Raw genomic sequence first — 17,041 nt, 5'->3', positions numbered from 1 at the left:
CACTCCAGGCTAATTTTTAAGGCGCCAAACGAATATAGAATCACTGAAAGCAAAAGACCCATTAAATTGTATTGAATGGATGGTAGATTATCAAGATTATTCTGATTTCTGATTGAATAGAGGGCAGAGGTGCTCAATTAGCAGTACAAAGAATCATGATCAAACAGATTTAATTAATTTGGGTTTGTATAGTAAAATATAGATGATGCTTATTAGCCCCATGATCTTCAAATCAAATATTGTAGTACAAAAGCAGGCACGCATTCACACAACCAGTAGCTACAAGCCTACAGCCAATGCATTACAAACTGTCATTGTACCTACCCATGCATTTTCTCTATGGTCGTGACAAGAACCATACATTATTTCTGATGCATACCTAAACATACCCTGCAGGGTAAGAGTAAAAGAAACAATTACAAGAAATTAAAACACAACAAAACATAGTTACATAATATAGAGTTGCATTACTTTAATAGCTTAGTAATTGGATTTTTTTAAGCCAGCTCAGTAATTGGATTTAATTAAGAAATTGATTTAACTTGTGTATCTGAATTATTAATTAGTGGTTATCAGTAAATTATGACAAAATAAGCTATCGGTACAATATATTTTTCGTAAACTATTATTAATTATCAGTAAATTATCAATATATTTACTATAAATGTACAATAATTAACAATGTATATATATTTTGGAAATTTATTCTTGGTAATTTCTTTACATTATTTTTGGTAAATTTTGTAATCGAATTTTTAAGCCAGCTCAGTATTTGGATTTAATTAAGAAATTGATTTAACTTGTGTATCTGAATTATTAATTAGTAATTATCAGTAAAATATGACAAAATTAGCTATCAGTAAAATATTTTTTTGTAAACTATCACTAATTATCAGTAAATTATCAATATGTTTATTGTAAATTTACAATAATTAACAATATATAATTGTTTTGGAAATTTATTCTTGTTAATTCCTCTAAATTAGTTTTGGTAAATTTTGTAATTAATTGTGATGTTCATGGTTTTAAAAAACAACCCGGAAACGGAACCATTTTGGCCACTGATTTCTGGGTCGACGGTTCGACCGTTTGGTTCGAACGGATGGCCCATTCTAACAAATAAATTTAAAAAATAAAAAAAATAATTAAAAATAAAAATGGTCAAAAACCATTGAACGGGTCGACGGGTTGACGATTTGACTGCTCGGGTCAATGGGTTGTTGACTTTTTCAAAGGTTTTTGGCCAAAAACCGGGTTTGGGGTAAAACGAAACCGGTTGCCTGGATAGGTTACAGCTCCCTTCATTCTGACATGTGGACTTCTCATTTTTTTGGAAATTTAGACACGTTGCATTTTCTAAGAAGTTGTTAAAGCCCACAACCCACTACCACCATTCAAACAAGTGGCCTTTTCATTTTCTAGAAAGCTAGACACATGGCAATTTTTAAGAAATTCCTAATAAACATGAGTGAGAAAGGACTTCAAGTTCTTGCCAAGAAACAATTCCTCCCGGGCTTGAAAGGTACGCATTTAGATTCATGCATTCATTGTTTTGCTGGTAAACAACAAAGATTTTTTTTTTCAAAGAAATCCTCCTCATAGAAAGCAAAGTGTTTTAAAATTGGTTCATTCTGATGTATGTGACATGAAAGCCAAGTCCCTTGGCAGTGCCTCTTATTTTGTTACATTCATTGACGATGCATCTAGGAAAGTATGGGCATATACCATGAAACATAAAAATGAGATATTGAAAATATTTAAACATTTTTATGCTAAAGTTGAAAGAAAAACAGGAAAATTTCTAAAATGCATCCGTACAAACAATGGAAGTGAATATATTGGTCCATTTGAGGAATATTGTAAAATCAATGGTATTTGGTATGAACAGTTGACAAGAAACTAATAAGAAGCAGAGGTGTGATCTTCCTTGAAGATCAAATAGTTGAGCTTGAGAAAACTACAAAGTCACAATCAAATCCTAAAAGCTTTACTGATTTGGATTTGGTTCCTTCCTCTATTGTGCATGGTGAAAACAGAGAAGACTTACAAGATAATGTGGTTGATGATGAAAGTACTTCAAGTGGCAACCTAGGTGAAGTTGATCATGAAGAGGGGGATAAGCCCATAGAAGCTCCTTAAGTACATCAAGAGCAACCTCAAACTCAAGAAGAAGAACCACAATTGAGAAGATCTATTAGGGAATGAGTGCTATCAAAGAAATATTATCCTCATGAGTATGTTATGCTTAGTGATGCAAGTGAACCACAATGTTATGAGGAAGCTGTAGAAAGCAAAGAAAAAGAAAAATGGTTGAAAGCTATGCAAGAAGAGTTAGATTCCTTGCATAAGAACTACACTTATGACTTGGTTACCAAAAGGCAAAAAGGCACTTAAGAACAAATGGGTATTTAGATTGAAAACAGAAGAAAAAGGCTCACAGTTAGGGTACAAAGCAAGGTTGGTTGTGAAAGGTTTTGGTCAGAAAAAGGGCATTGATTTTGATGAAATTTTCTCTCTAGTTGTGAAGATGTCATCAATCAAAGTAGTATTGGGCCTAGTAGCAAGTATGAATTTAGAGGTTGAGCAGCTTGATGTCAAAACTGCATTTCTTCATGGTGATTTGGAAGAAGACATCTACATGGAACAACCAGAAGGGTTTGAAGTCAAGGGAAAAGAACACATAGTTTGTAAGCTAAGGAAAAGCTTGTACGGGTTAAAACAAGCACCTAGGCAATGGTACGAGAAATTTGGGTCATTCATGGTGGACAATGGATATAAGAAAATAGCTACAGATCATTGTGTATTCATTAAGAAATTTTCTAATGATGATTTTATCATTCTTTTGCTCTATGTTGATGATATGTTGATTGTTGGGTAGGACATAAGCAAGATTAACAGGTTGAAGAAAGAGTTAGGTAAATGTTTTGCTATGAAAGACTTGGGTGTGATAGAAAAGCTAGAAAGCTATGGCTATCACAAGAAAAGTACATTGAGAAAGTATTGGAAAATTTCAATATGGACAAAGCCAAGTCAGTTAGCACTCCACTTGCAAGTCACTTCAAGTTAAGTCTTGAACAAAGTCCTTCAAGTGAAAAAAAATGAAGAAATGATGAATATGCCATACTCTTCAGCCGTAGGAAGTTTGATGTATGCTATGGTTTGCACTAGGTCTGACATTGCACATGCAGTTGATGTGGTTAGCAGATTTCTTGCAAATCCAAACAAAGAGCATTGGAAAACAGTTAAGTGGATTTTCAGGTATCCTAGGGACACTTCTGAATTATGTTTATGCTTTTGGGGACACTGACTCTAGGAAGTCCACATCATGTTTCTTACTTACTTTTGCAGGGGGAGCAGTGTCTTGGCAATCCAAACTACATAAATGTGTTGCTTTATCCACTATAGAAGTTGAAAACATTGTTGCAATCGAAGCTTGCAAGGAAATTTTATAGATGAAGCGATTCTTTGTTGTTCTTTGTGACAGTCAGAGTGCTATCCACTTAGCTAAAAATCCAACTTTTCATTTCAAGTCAAAGCACATTGATGTTAAGTATCATTGGATTAGAGATTTTCTTGAGGAGAAGTAATTGTAGCTAGAGAAGATCCATATGGAAAAGAATGGTTCAGATATGATGACTAAATGTTTACCCAAGAACAAGTTTGATTTCTATAGAGGCTTGGCAAGTTTGAATATGAAGAAGACCTCCTCATGAGTCGGAGGGGGAGATTTGTTGAGTTGTCCTCCTCATGAGGTGGGACCCACAAATCATAAAGACAAATGAAATAAAGTGAAAGGACAAAAAGGGAAAATCAACAAAAAGAGCCTTTTGTATTATTTGACTTGTCTTGCAAGCCAATATGTTGTTGGTGTCCAACGAATTGGGAGAGCTCACACTCTCCACTCTCACAACTTTAGTAGCTCTCTAGGAGACAATAGATAACAAACAAGGGGTTTTGAGAAGAAGTTTTTTGGGAAGAAGAAGGAGATTTACAAGGACTGAAACGAGGAAGAGAAATCCATTTTTTAGCATCTCTTCTTGCTTCCATTGCTATATTTCCACCTTTGGTGAGAGATTTCTTATTTGCTATTTACTCCATTAATGTTTTTGTTGTTGGAACGCGAGTTTTTCTTGATGTTCATCATCTAGTTCTCAATAGATAGAAAAATATTGTATCCCATTCTCATTGCTGATAATGGATGATTTGGACTTCGGTCCCGTTGTTTTTACCCTCACATTAAGGGGTTTTCTACGTAAAAACCTGGTATCTACTGTTGTTTGCTCTATTTTTTTTTTTTTTATAATTCATTTTTATTACTACATACTTGTTTTTATTGTTTTGGATATCCCTGATTTGCACAAAGAAAAGTGCAAGTGATTTTTCCCAACATAGAACAAATTGGCAATATTGAAAGTGAAGGAAGAGATTAGAAACCCAAGCTGATATCTTTCGGCAGGGGAAGATGACCGCCATGGATGGAGGTATCTGAAGGAGGCCACCGATATTGCACAACAGACCCCGACCAGTGAGAAGTAGGCCGGAAACATCTTGCTCTGCAGGTTCTCAAACTGGTGTCTCGGGAGATTCTTGAACATGATAATTCAGCCGATGAAGGTAACCCAAAGAGCTGCACCAGAAGTGGTTGAGAAACACAAGAGATGAACGATCTTTAGAGTGATGGTGAGCTTGGATGAATATCCGCCATCTGATTTTGATCCGAAGGCTTCCGGAGAGAAGAGGATGCCGAAATCCAGGAATGCTACAACCACTAGAAATCGAGTTAACCAAGCCATCCCTCTCTACCTTTCTCCCTTTGTTCGTTAGTAATTTAATTGGAAGTAAATATAAATTTTGCATCTTGTTCAATTTTGTATCTAGCGTTACAAATCTTGGCCTGAGATAACATTTTACATTACTTCAGGCTTGAACCTTTGTGCAGACCATTCAAATTTTTACAAACCTTCAACCTGAGTCTGCCCAAGTTGCACCCTGTTTGTATCTATTTTGTAACTATGTTTTGCACTCCTTGCTAGTATAAAATTTGTAGTTTTTGTCTCATTTGCACTCACTCGCAGTGCTATTTGCTCCACCTTCCTGTATCAATTATTATTTTTTTTTTTTTGAAAATCCCAAAGGCTAAATTCATTCATCAAGCATCTCACTTCAAATAACATAATGTAGAAAAGAGGGAATAGAAGACCACGTCTGTTACAAGATAAATCAAATTTAGCTAAATAGTGAGAATCTCTTTGATGATTTCATCATCCATGGTGGAGTTACGAAAACTTCTGGATAGGTATCTTATCTGAACTGAATTCTTTCTGGTTAAAGAATCTATTTTTAGTTACTCTGAAATAATTAGGAGATTCTCTAGAAGAAATACGTGGTTCTGTTTCTGGTGGCAACATGCTATTAGGCGGTGCTCTTTCTTATGGGATCAAATCAATATGTTCTGAGAAGAAATATTTGAATATCAATCTCATCAATCTTATAAATATCATACTAAATCCTATCAATCAAATCACTTTTTCGAGAAGTATGAGACATTTAAGTTGTACAAGTAAAGAGATCTATTCATTGATAAGAAGAAGAAAAAACGTGAATGGTGATTGAATTGATGATAAAATAGAATCCTGAGTCACAAACAGTGGAGACCACCTTAACAACAGAAAAAAGGACTCTCATATGAAGACCACATCATCTTGCTTTTTCCTCACTCCCAATCAAATAACCTTAGACCTACCTCCCTTCTCTTTCATATAAGGTGGAGATCACATCATTTTACTTTTCACAAATAAATAAAACAAAATCAAATCTGAAAAAAAAAAGCACTCACATGCATCTTCACTAATTTAAATGAAATTCACACTACAAGAAAAAGTTACAATCCCGAGTAAGACACAATGTGAATTGTCTACTTCTAGGAAGACGAAGACCTCCAATAGATAATTGTCAACATACAAGGGATAATTCTCTTAAGAATTTAATTAAGAGGAGAATTACAACTTAAATAAACTCTTGAAATATAACCGACTTATAAAGACTTGATCTCCACTATAACCCACTTTTCCCACTTAATGCATGCAACCACATTCTACCGAATTGGGATCTTCTGCCAACAAATTAAAACACATTCCAACTCTCTACCAACTTGATCTGACACTATACATCTGAACTTGAGACTAGGATCCACTATAAACTATTATTCTTTGATTAATTTTTCTCATTAACTTGTAATCAGGCCATTACTTTTAGGGTCATTTATTTAGATACTCCCTATAGTTTCCATATATTTACCAAAGACTTCATTTAATATTCCCTTCATCTAAGAAAAACAGTCATAAGTAAAGAGTTGGGAACTCCTGCCAATAAAATATGTTCCAAATTCTTCCAACATGATCTGACATGGCACATCTTATCATGAGACTGAGACCCACCATGTATGAGATGTGGGGATTCATATCATATTGAAAGAGTGTTGGAACATATTTTGGGGGCAGGAGATCCCAGACTCATAAGTAAAACAGCTGCAAAACTATAAGGGTATCTTAGTAATATGCAAACCATAGGATAGGAGGTGATAATTACATAGATGAAACTATAGAGGGTATCTATAAAAATGACCTTAAGTTTATAGTATAAAAATTGGATCTAATAAGATTTGAACACACCTCACCTCTAGGTGAAAAGGCATCAAGCCCACCACTACATGTTTGATGCTTCACCTAGTTATCAAAATTAGATGAACTCTGAATTAGCATTTCGAAATTTTCTTTTCTTAAAGTATATCCATGGAAAAATTAAAAAAAAAAAAGTAATGTTAATACATTTTTGAATATTAATAAGAATTATACTAGTTTCCCCAAGAATTAGGATAGACATATATTTTTAATTCTTCTGTCATTTCCAATATTTCTCAAGTGTGTTCCAGTTGTTTACACTTTACATAAAATATCAAAGTATATGTGTATATTCCTTATTTATAATAATCAAAGACTCAAATTTAATATTATTAATGTATTTTTTTGGAATTTTTTGTGAACACCAGCCTTGTTCACAAGACTGAATTATTATTATTAGTTTTTCCGTCTTTGTCCCAATGTTTTCAAAACTGGATTGGCTCGGATGGTTGGACTGGAAAAATTAGCTAGGACGGTTACCTGATCAGTTCCGTTTTATCCTAAAATCGCTATTTGGCCAAAATCTGTTGATTTGGTCAGTGAATCGCTGACCCAGGCGGTCAAACTGTTCAACCCTGAAATGGTTTTTGGTTTTTTAAAATTTTTTATTTTTTTTTATTTTTTGTCAGAGAGGCCATCCGTTTGAACCAGACGGTCAGACCATTCAACCCAGGAACCAGACCCTAGAACGATTCTCTGTCCAAATCGATTTTAAAAACCTTGCTTTGTCCCATAGATGCATTACCCATGCGTTATGCAGCCCAAAACACAGAAACAAGCAGAAAAAATAGATTAAAAAAAAAAAAGAAAGAAAGGAGGGAAGAAAATTAAACAAAACACAATGAATGGCCAAAATTCAATTTGATAGAGGAAATTCTAAAGCAATCTTGGTGGTCCAATGGGCTGGCTAATTGGATAGAATTGGATTAGGACCATGCTTAAAATGATTCAAACGGCTTCAGCAATTATTTCAGATCATACACAAGGCTCAGTTTGGAAAGAGTACAAACATAAATATGTACAGTACAAAAACCTAGTATTTTGTACTTATAGATCTTATAATTGCACTGTGCATACCAAACTGAGCCTATAAATTGCAAATTGCAACAGAAGACTACCCAAAATTATATTTCTCAAATGAAAGAATTGATGTAATTGAAGTGGAACAGAAATCTCTGATCTGTCTTAATTTCTAGAACTCTTTCATTGTCTTGCATCAATAAAAAGGCTCGTTATTTTAATTAAACCCAAGAAAATATAGTGCAATTACTAGTCACAAATTTGATTTTGATCATTCATGACTCAACAAACCTCTACCTATTGAAGCTCATGCAATTCTCACCCTTTAACCCACCCACCATCCCATATGTAAACCATTACAACAACAACTCGAGCAGAGAGTCCTTTAAAACCTTTGCTCCGCCCTTGCGCTTCTTAGTCCACCCACCCACGCTTTCACATCTCGACCACTCACCAGTAGTACTCACCATGATGGAAACCCACCCACCACAACCACAAGGGCTCAAACAGGAGGATGAACATATTTTTCGCAGTCGGCTTCCGGCAGTTCCGGTGCCGGAAAACATGACTCTGCCAGACTTTGTGCTTCATGAGGCTGAATTATACGCCAACAAGGTAGCATTTGTCGAGGCTGTAACTGGGAAGGCGTACACATATGGCCAGGTGACCCGAGACACACGAAGGTTTGCTAAGGCTTTGAAGTCTCTTGGCCTGAGGAAGGGGCAGGTGGTGGTGGTTGTTCTCCCTAATGTGGCGGAGTACGCCATTGTTGCTCTTGGGATTATGATGGCCGGGGGAGTCTTCTCCGGCGCAAACCCATTGGCCCATGCATCAGAGATAAGGAAGCAGGTTGAGGATGCTGATGCTAAGCTCCTTGTTACAAGTGGATCCACCTACGAGAAGGTGATGATGTTGATTTGTTATTAATTAGTGGTAATCCTTGGTCCTTGCTTCAGAGTTCAGACAATCTTGCTCTAAATCAACGTTCTATCAAAGCCCATAATTGTAAAAGATATTGGTTTATGGACCTATTCATTAAATCATGATCAACTGGCACTGGGTGGCCAATTGGTCAGCCCAGAACAGACCGTCTGGCTCTGAATTGGACCAACCCATCCTACTACTACTACTGGGCCTTGAAGTCGCTTTTTAATTATTTTTTATTGGTTGCGGTTTATGTATTATGTTAACTGAGAGGTTGGGTTGGTTGTGTGTAATTGATTTGATTATAGTTATATATTAATAATTTATATTTTAAATTTAAATTTCTTAATATGAAAAAGTGAAAAAAACACTTTTGTAATCATATACAGTAAATGGTTTTCATAATACCATTTAATATATGATTTTTACTTTGTAAATAGGGATGGAAATTTCACATGAATTTTCGGGTGCCCGACTTGTTCCGACCCTAATAGGACCCGTTTATCAAAACCCTATAAGGTTTGAGATTTTAAATTAAAACCCTATAGGGTTGGGGATGGGTTTGGGTTTTGACTTTAGGGTATCCTACCCAAGATGCATAAATATGTACCTATTATATTATATATCATGTACAAATTCATAAATTTTAAGTACTAAGATAATTATTCTATTATTAATAGTTTATTTATATAAATTTTTTGGGATTAAAATTATCATTTGATGTAAATTTGGATTTGATAGATGTATTGATTGTTTTGGTGCTATCATTAATTGATCCGGGTTCAAGTCACACTATAAGCATTAAAAAACTTTTTTTTAGTAGAAAACGTTTGGTCAAAGGGTTTAACGGGTAGAACGGGTTTAACAGATTTGAAACAGAATGGATTTAAGAATATATAGGCGGATTTGGGAATGGGTAGGGCCATTTGAACGGGTACCCTACCCATTGCTATTCCTACTTGTAAAAACTATTTTTGAGTCGTCTTTTGAATTGATGGACCAAGCCGATTCTTTACATTTTGGATTGGTTTTTGCTAATGGTCAGTCCATTTTGGATGATCATTTTCTCAACCAAACCGGATAGTTCAGCTGGCCAAACATTCTGCAACCAAACCGACCTCCAAACATTTCCCTGCTGCTTGTTGTTCCATCTTCCATGTATAGAGGGCGGCGTCCTTCCATTGGCTGTCTACGTTAATAGATTATGTACCCATCCAACGGTGGATCTTGATCATTTGTAAATGAACACTTGATAAATGGGCCAGCCCATCCTTTGTAATTTGTAAATGGCCCCACTGTCTTCTGTTAAATAAGTAGACCGTCCGATTGAAGATTGTCTCAAAATCTAATTGTGCTAAATGCACCTCCAACAGGTGAAGAGTCTGGGCTTGCCAATCATAGCAATGGGCGAAGAACGTATCGAAAATGTCATCTGTTGGGAGGATTTACTTGAGGCAGCCGACCGTGCCGGTTCCGATGCCGCCGACGAGACAATCAAGCAGACTGATCTCTGTGCCCTTCCGTTCTCGTCAGGTACCACAGGGACTTCAAAGGGTGTGATGCTCTCGCACAGGAACCTAGTAGCCAACTTGTGCTCCACACTCTTCAGTGTTGGGCCTGAGATGGTGGGCCAGATCACTACGCTGGGCCTCATGCCATTTTTCCATATATACGGGATCACGGGAATATGTTGCGCCACCCTTAGGAATAAGGGAACAGTTGTGGTGATGGGAAGGTTCGATCTCAGGACGTTCTTGAATGCGTTGATCAACCATGAGATCACGTTTGCTCCAATTGTGCCGCCCATCATGTTGGCATTGGTTAAGGATCCAGTGGTTGATGAATTCGATCTCCGGCGGCTCAAGCTCAGGGCTGTCATGACTGCGGCAGCTCCTCTTGCACCGGAGCTGCTCGCAGCATTTGAGCACAAGTTCCCCGACGTCCAAGTCCAAGAGGTAAACAGAACTGATTCGGGTTATCTTGTCCACGTGAACTCTGCTCATGTTTACCCACAACACACTATCCCTGTGAATTGGGAACGTCTTCCCTTGCATAATACTATGTAGGAAGATGAGATGTTCTTCATATATGACTGCAAGGTTATGTGGATAGACGTGGACAGGAGATCCGAATCATTCTTTTTTACTTCTTTTCTCCTCATATTACTACTTTACTACCGTAATAAAACCGGGTTGGTAAGTTTTCAGGTCAAATGGGCAAACTGGACGGGTTCACAGGACTATCTGAACCCACTGTTTTTGCCTTTTGGCCCAAATGACTTGTATTAAGTATGCAATTTGGACAAGCCTAACTTGAGCCTGGACCAACTCAACCCACAATTTTATACAGGTTGGATTGGATTTTTCTTTTTTCTTTTTTTCTTTTTTTTTTTCTTTTTATTTTTTTTGTCTTTGGGCTGAACCTCAGCTTAAAAGTTTGGGCTGGGTAAGGAATTAGCCATTAAGGCTCAGTTTGGAAAGAGTACAAATGCAAATATGTATAGCATAAATACATACAAAATAATACAAATACATATTTGCATTTGTACTCCTTCCAAACTCGGCCTAAGTATAAAGCCCGAATTTATCTTATCTCAACCCAACCCCAAACCGATCTATATCACATATTTACATGCATACATATATATTAATAAAAACATATTTATGTTTAAATTCAGAGTGGACTGAATGATGAACCTGTGCATTAAATTTCTGTATGGGCTGGGCTCAGGTTAAAATGTCAGACTTGATCTTAGGTTTAGGCTGGACTAGAGACTTAGGCCCGATTGAACTTAAACCCGACCCAGCCTGCCCAGAGAGAGATGGGTTACATTCATGCATGATGGTTCTAATGGAGATGGTTGCTTTGTTGGAATGTGTGCTTCATTACCATTAGGCCTATGGACTGACAGAGCACAGCTGCATTACGCTTACCCATGGAGATCCTAACAAAGGCCACAGCATAGCAAAGAGAAACTCGGTGGGATTCATTCTCCCAAACCTGGAGATGAAGTTCATTGATCCCAACAGCGGCCTGTCACTCCCCGTAAACATCCCCGGTGAAGTCTGTGTCAGAAGCCAATGTGTAATGCAAGGTAAGCCACTACAAACAATACCTTATACATGTGATGTGATCCAAGATCAAATGGCCACTCTCATCTTACTAGAAACTGAACCGGTCAGACCGTCAAGGACCCGCAACCAGGGTCCAGGACTAAGTGAAAGTGGTCCGAATGGACCAACCAGCGGGCCAACCACTACATGTGACCCTGTCTATAACCATGCCGGTTAGAGAGCAGACTCCTAGTTGCAAGCTGTAACAAATAGAACAATTGTGGTTGAGAGAGTCCCACACTCCTATTTAGTGAAGTGAAGTGAAGTATGGATGCAGGTTACTATAAAAGGGAGGAGGAGACAGAACGGACAATCGACGCAGAAGGATGGCTTCATACAGGAGATGTTGGGTACATAGACGAAGATGGGGATGTATTTATCGTGGATCGCATAAAGGAGCTGATCAAGTACAAGGGCTTTCAAGTAAGATACCGTCTTATATTTGGACTTTTTATATTTATCTGTCAAATGGATCACAAAAGTTTGAATGTGTTAAGGGCCCGTTTGGTTTATGGGAATAGGAGTCTGGAATCAAAATTGGAATGGGTTGTTTCAATTCCAACTGTTTGGTTGGATAGAATTGAAATTCTATTCCCGTTCTTGGTGAAATGGCATTTCTCCATTTGAGGGAATGATCATTCCCTTCCCCTCCCTTGGGAATGAAATTCCACTCCAGTTGATTTCAAATCCCATTCTGATTCCTATCTGAACCAATCAGACTATGGGAATAAACCATGCTCATTCCAATTTCAACGGAATACAAGATGGCAATGTGTGGCTGCAATTCAAGGTGGATAGAGTCAGGGGCGGAGCCAGGGGGGACTCAGGGGAGCCATGGCCCCCCTATGGCCCAAAAAATCCCTACTATTCTATATAAAATTTCCCCTCCCCACTCCACGCCCCAATGGGTTGGCCCCCCCTACGACCATCCATATTTATTCTTCATCCCCCTCATCCCAATCTACCTTAAGTTTTGGCCCCCCTCATAAAAATTTCCTAGCTCCACCATCACTTTCATATCCATTGTTAAATTATAGATGCTTAAATCATTTCTTGTCACTTTCGCCTAAGTTACTTTCAATCTACCCCTAATTCTTTTAACCCTTTCAACTTGTAACAGATAACTTTTTCCAACAGGTTTAACACTTGGGTAATGTATGACAAACAATTCAAAAAACTAGAATTCTGCAATGACAATGATCGGGTTTACGAAAATTCTGATTTTGTAAAACAAATCAAAACACTTTTCATCTTCTGGGCCAGGGCAGAGCCAAGTATATTGGTGGGGGCTCCTTGGCTCCCCCAAACTTTCATTTACATAGCTAGTAAGTGGAGGATCACTCTATAATACTCTTCTAATTCCTAAAATTAAAAAAAAAAATTATTTATTTTTCTTTAAAAAAATCTATAATAGACCCAAACATTTCCACCCCATTTTTCTTTAAACCCTTACCTCTTGTACTCCCTATTTCACTTTCTTGTTTAATTCCCCTCAAACAACAACAACAAAAAAAGAAAATTCCTGAAGAAGGAGATGAAAAGTGTTTGAAAAAAGTATAAATACAAATATATACAATATAAATATATATAAAATAATACAAAATATAAGATTTTACACTCTATGTACATATTTGTATTTGTACTTCTTTCTCAAGTGCAAATATGATTTGGGCCCAAATGGGTCCACATGTTCCTCCGCGGCTTATTTGTCAAAGTATTCTATTTGTTTCACCACCAAGCAAGTAGAAAAGCATTTCAATCTACAAAACTACAGTAAATAGTAAATATTTGTGCCTCTTTTACGACCAAAACTTCGTTTTCATGGACAAAATGCAGCCCATACGGAGAAACCTGTTAGATATTCACCCCTCCTTTTGACATTTGAAAGAATCCTTTTGTCCACATCAACACTAAACCCTAATTTATGTCATGTCCAAATATTTATTATTGCATATGGGCATGCATATGAGAGATGCAAATTTGTCAAGGGCAATAATGAGTATCACCTAACGTCTTAAAAAGCTAAACCATAGGACTAACCAGAGGACAATATAACAAGGAAGGGTAATTGTTTGATGATCGTTTATCCAAACAAATAATAAATTAAAGTTTGTTTCAGTAAATTTCAGCAACAATAAATGAGAAGAACAAAGAAAGCCTCAAAAAATACACTTATGAGAATGGAATATAGGCAATTGGTTCTATTTTATTCAAAACCTGATTTTTTATAGTCGGACCGTTTGCCCTGGGAATCGTGGATTTTCTTATCTTTCAATCAAGGTTTTTGAACTGCCGTTGATTCGGATAGTCAGACCGTTTGGCTTAGGAACCATCTAGGCAATTGGTTCTATTTTATTCAAAACCTGATTTTTTATAAAAAAGCATTGAAAAAGTCAATAACCCGTTGATCTGAGTGGTTAAACCGTTGACCTGTCGATCTGTTCAACAGTTTTTGGCTGTTTTTTTTATTTTTAATTTGTTTGTCAGAATGAACCGTCCATTTGAATCAAACGGTCGGACTATCAACCCAAAAACCAGTGGCCAGAACGATTCCATTTCTGGGTCGTTTTTTAAAACGTTGCTTTCAATTTTCAATACATGTGCATGATTGTATGTTTATGGGAATGGATTTGCTATTCAAGCTATTTTGGGAAACCCTTAAACGACCTATAGATTTTTTGATAAATGGGTTTGGAGTATATTACTCCGTTCCAAGAGATCCTCCTCTCTGCAAATGAAGCCTCTTTTATGGGCAGATCTTAAAATGTTAATGTTGTCTGTTGGGAAAGCCACCTAATACATGGTTGGTATATGGCATATGGGTTGGAGGACTAAACATGCAGCCAATCCAGAGGGTCCCCTGCTTGGTGACTGCTTTGGATCCACAACACCGCCCATCCCCATAATAGAAATGGGGGAGGCTTTGTAGGGCATAACTCTACATGACTGACCCAAGTAGGAAATTGGGTTGGAATTGCTTTTTTACATCTATAGAGAAGTTAAATTACATTTTACTTTGGGAATTGCTTCTGAGTTAAAAATGTTCCCATTCGACTTGCAGGTACCTCCTGCAGAGCTAGAAGCCATTCTCCTTTCTCATCCTTCGGTTGAAGATGCAGCAGTGTTCCCGTGAGTATATTCATCTTTGTTACTTTTTCTGTCCTTGTCATAATGATATTGTTGTTGTTAGGAGCAAATTTGTTAGATGATGAGCTATTTAGAGGACACAAATGATGTAGGAATCTAGTAGGTGGTAGCTTAGTTGGGGTTCCAAAGGGTCCCCCTACCTTCTACAGTTCTACCCATGGACAGGTTTCTGATTTCAACAATTTAGGGTCTGTTTGGTTTGTAGTAATAGAGAAATGGAATTGGAATTGAAACCAATTTTTTAGTTGGGCGGAATTAGAATCCAATTCTTATTCTTAGTGGGATGGTCATTCCCTCCCCCTCCTCCTTGGGAATGAAATCTCATTCCAACTAATTTTAATTCTTTCTTATTTTAATTTCTGTCTGAATCAGATAGATTATAGGAATAGACCATTCCGATTTTGATAGAAATTTGAACTCCGAATACTCCAACTATAAATCAAACGGATCCTGATTTCATCCAAGAAAAAGGTCTGTGAATATTTGTGGATAGGCTGGCCTGAACTAGAGTATTCTAAGGACAAGAAGTGAAGAAACAGGCAGTAAGAAATAAGAACGAGTGTAGGCTTAACGTTTACCAACCAAAAATCGAATAGTATTGAATTTGAACAGTGACTGTGAGAGTGGAAATGGGTGGAAGGAAGAATCCCGCTTCTGAGTTATGACCCAAAATCTCAAATCCACGGATTTGAATTTTGAAGTGAATCCTGCCCCCTAGAACATTGAGATGTGCAAAAACTAGGGAAGACCTAAAATCCATTGGGTTTCGAATTTTAGTTTTCTACGGCAACGGCGTTGAACCCAGATACTAAAATCTGAGAATTTATAGATTTCCAACCCCAACCTCTACTTTCTGCCTTGATACAAATATAACATTTGTGAAATACAATATGCTTTTGAAATAATTATTATCAGTTGGTTTACTTTAATTCCACAGTTGTGGCATTGAAAAAAAAAAATTGTCTTAACAGTTCCAAGCCTTAACCTCCTAGTATATGCAGTAGCAATAGAAACTTGTAATTATAATGCCAATGAGCTGAGTGTAACTTCTGATTTGCTTTTGCTTCAGTTTTGATTTTATGCCTTTTATTGTTTTATTTGTGTGGAGTAAAATACTAAAATAGGAAGTAAAATTATGTACTCCACATATGAAAGAGAATGGAGAAAGCAAGGAGAAAGTTTGTTTGGGAGAAAGCAAGGAGAAAGATAAAATGTTAGGCTATATTTGGTACTTTGTTTTGAGAACTTTCCCTCCCAACTTTTTATCTCCATCGCCTTTTGGTGTTTCTTTTTTTCAAACCAAACACAGCTTTACTGTCAAAACTTTGAGTGGGAGTGGGGGCAGTATTAGTTAGTTGTTTTTATTGCATACTTTCATACTTTACTTAATGATTAATTAAAGATTTCATCATCCTCATCATCAGATTTCTGGGTGTTTATTAAACGCAGGTTGCCTGATGAAGATGCTGGGGAAATTCCAGCTGCCTGTGTTGTAATGAATCCAAATGCAAAGGAGAGTGAAGAAGAGATCATGAACTATGTTGCATCTAACGTAGCCTCTTATAAGAAGGTGAGGCTGGTTCACTTCGTGGATTCCATACCTAAATCACCCTCAGGCAAGATTATGAGAAGGTTCCTTCGAGAGAAGATGGAGAAAAAGGAGACCAACTCCTCTGCTAATGCTGCACACTCTTCTTCCCACACTGCCTAACATTTCACATATCTCGTTGATTTCTTAATTAATTACCTAATGTTGTTTTTCCTTTGATCAACATTTCATGCATATTACTGCACATTATATATCAAAGATCTCTCTCTCTCTCGATTACTTCTCTGCCCAGCCGCCCCACAGCACATCCTGTCGTACATTGGAAACATCTTTCAATGATATCATTATAAAAAGATATTTCCAATACACGGTGGTGATGTGATGTGCCGTGGGGCGTTGTGAGGCAGAAATATGATGTGCTCTCTTTCTCTCTCCAATCAAAATTAGAGAGTAACCAACGTATAGCTGGCATGTTGTCATCTTATTACCTAATTGAGACCCTAAGTGGGGCCACAGTCTGGTGGAAATAATGCATGCTTAAATGACTCGAGCAGTTAGGGTTTGGTGCATGTTACAATAAAGGAGGAATGGAAGCCACTGTTGCAACT

General features: G+C 37.1%; 1 protein-coding gene across 1 annotated transcript; it reads left to right on the top strand.

The window, feature by feature from the left end:
• The first annotated feature begins 7,585 nt into the window (after window positions 1-7,585).
• ACOS5 (acyl-CoA synthetase 5) lies at window positions 7,586-16,678 on the top strand. The gene is made up of 6 exons (XM_010280196.2): window positions 7,586-8,603; window positions 9,998-10,579; window positions 11,520-11,718; window positions 12,015-12,160; window positions 14,799-14,866; window positions 16,334-16,678. Exons 1-6 carry the CDS (start codon window positions 8,010-8,012, stop codon window positions 16,593-16,595), a joined length of 1,851 nt encoding a protein of 616 aa, XP_010278498.2. The 5' UTR covers window positions 7,586-8,009; the 3' UTR covers window positions 16,596-16,678.
• The last annotated feature ends 363 nt before the right edge of the window (window positions 16,679-17,041 follow it).

The sequence above is a fragment of the Nelumbo nucifera genome, chromosome 8 (genome assembly GCF_055504915.1).
Source record: "Nelumbo nucifera cultivar China Antique chromosome 8, China Antique-T2T, whole genome shotgun sequence".
In the NCBI taxonomy this organism is placed as follows: Eukaryota; Viridiplantae; Streptophyta; class Magnoliopsida; order Proteales; family Nelumbonaceae; genus Nelumbo; species Nelumbo nucifera.
The sequence above is the reverse complement of the archived record's forward strand: the minus strand, read 5'-3'. Positions and strand labels throughout refer to the sequence as shown.

Coding starts and splice junctions, on each gene's coding strand:
- ACOS5 (XM_010280196.2), top strand. CDS start 8,010: ATGCAATTCTCACCCTTTAACCCACCCACCATCCCATATGTAAACCAT. Junction 12,161..14,798: donor TCAAGTACAAGGGCTTTCAA/GTAAGATACCGT, acceptor TTCGACTTGCAG/GTACCTCCTGCAGAGCTAGA. Junction 14,867..16,333: donor GAAGATGCAGCAGTGTTCCC/GTGAGTATATTC, acceptor TATTAAACGCAG/GTTGCCTGATGAAGATGCTG.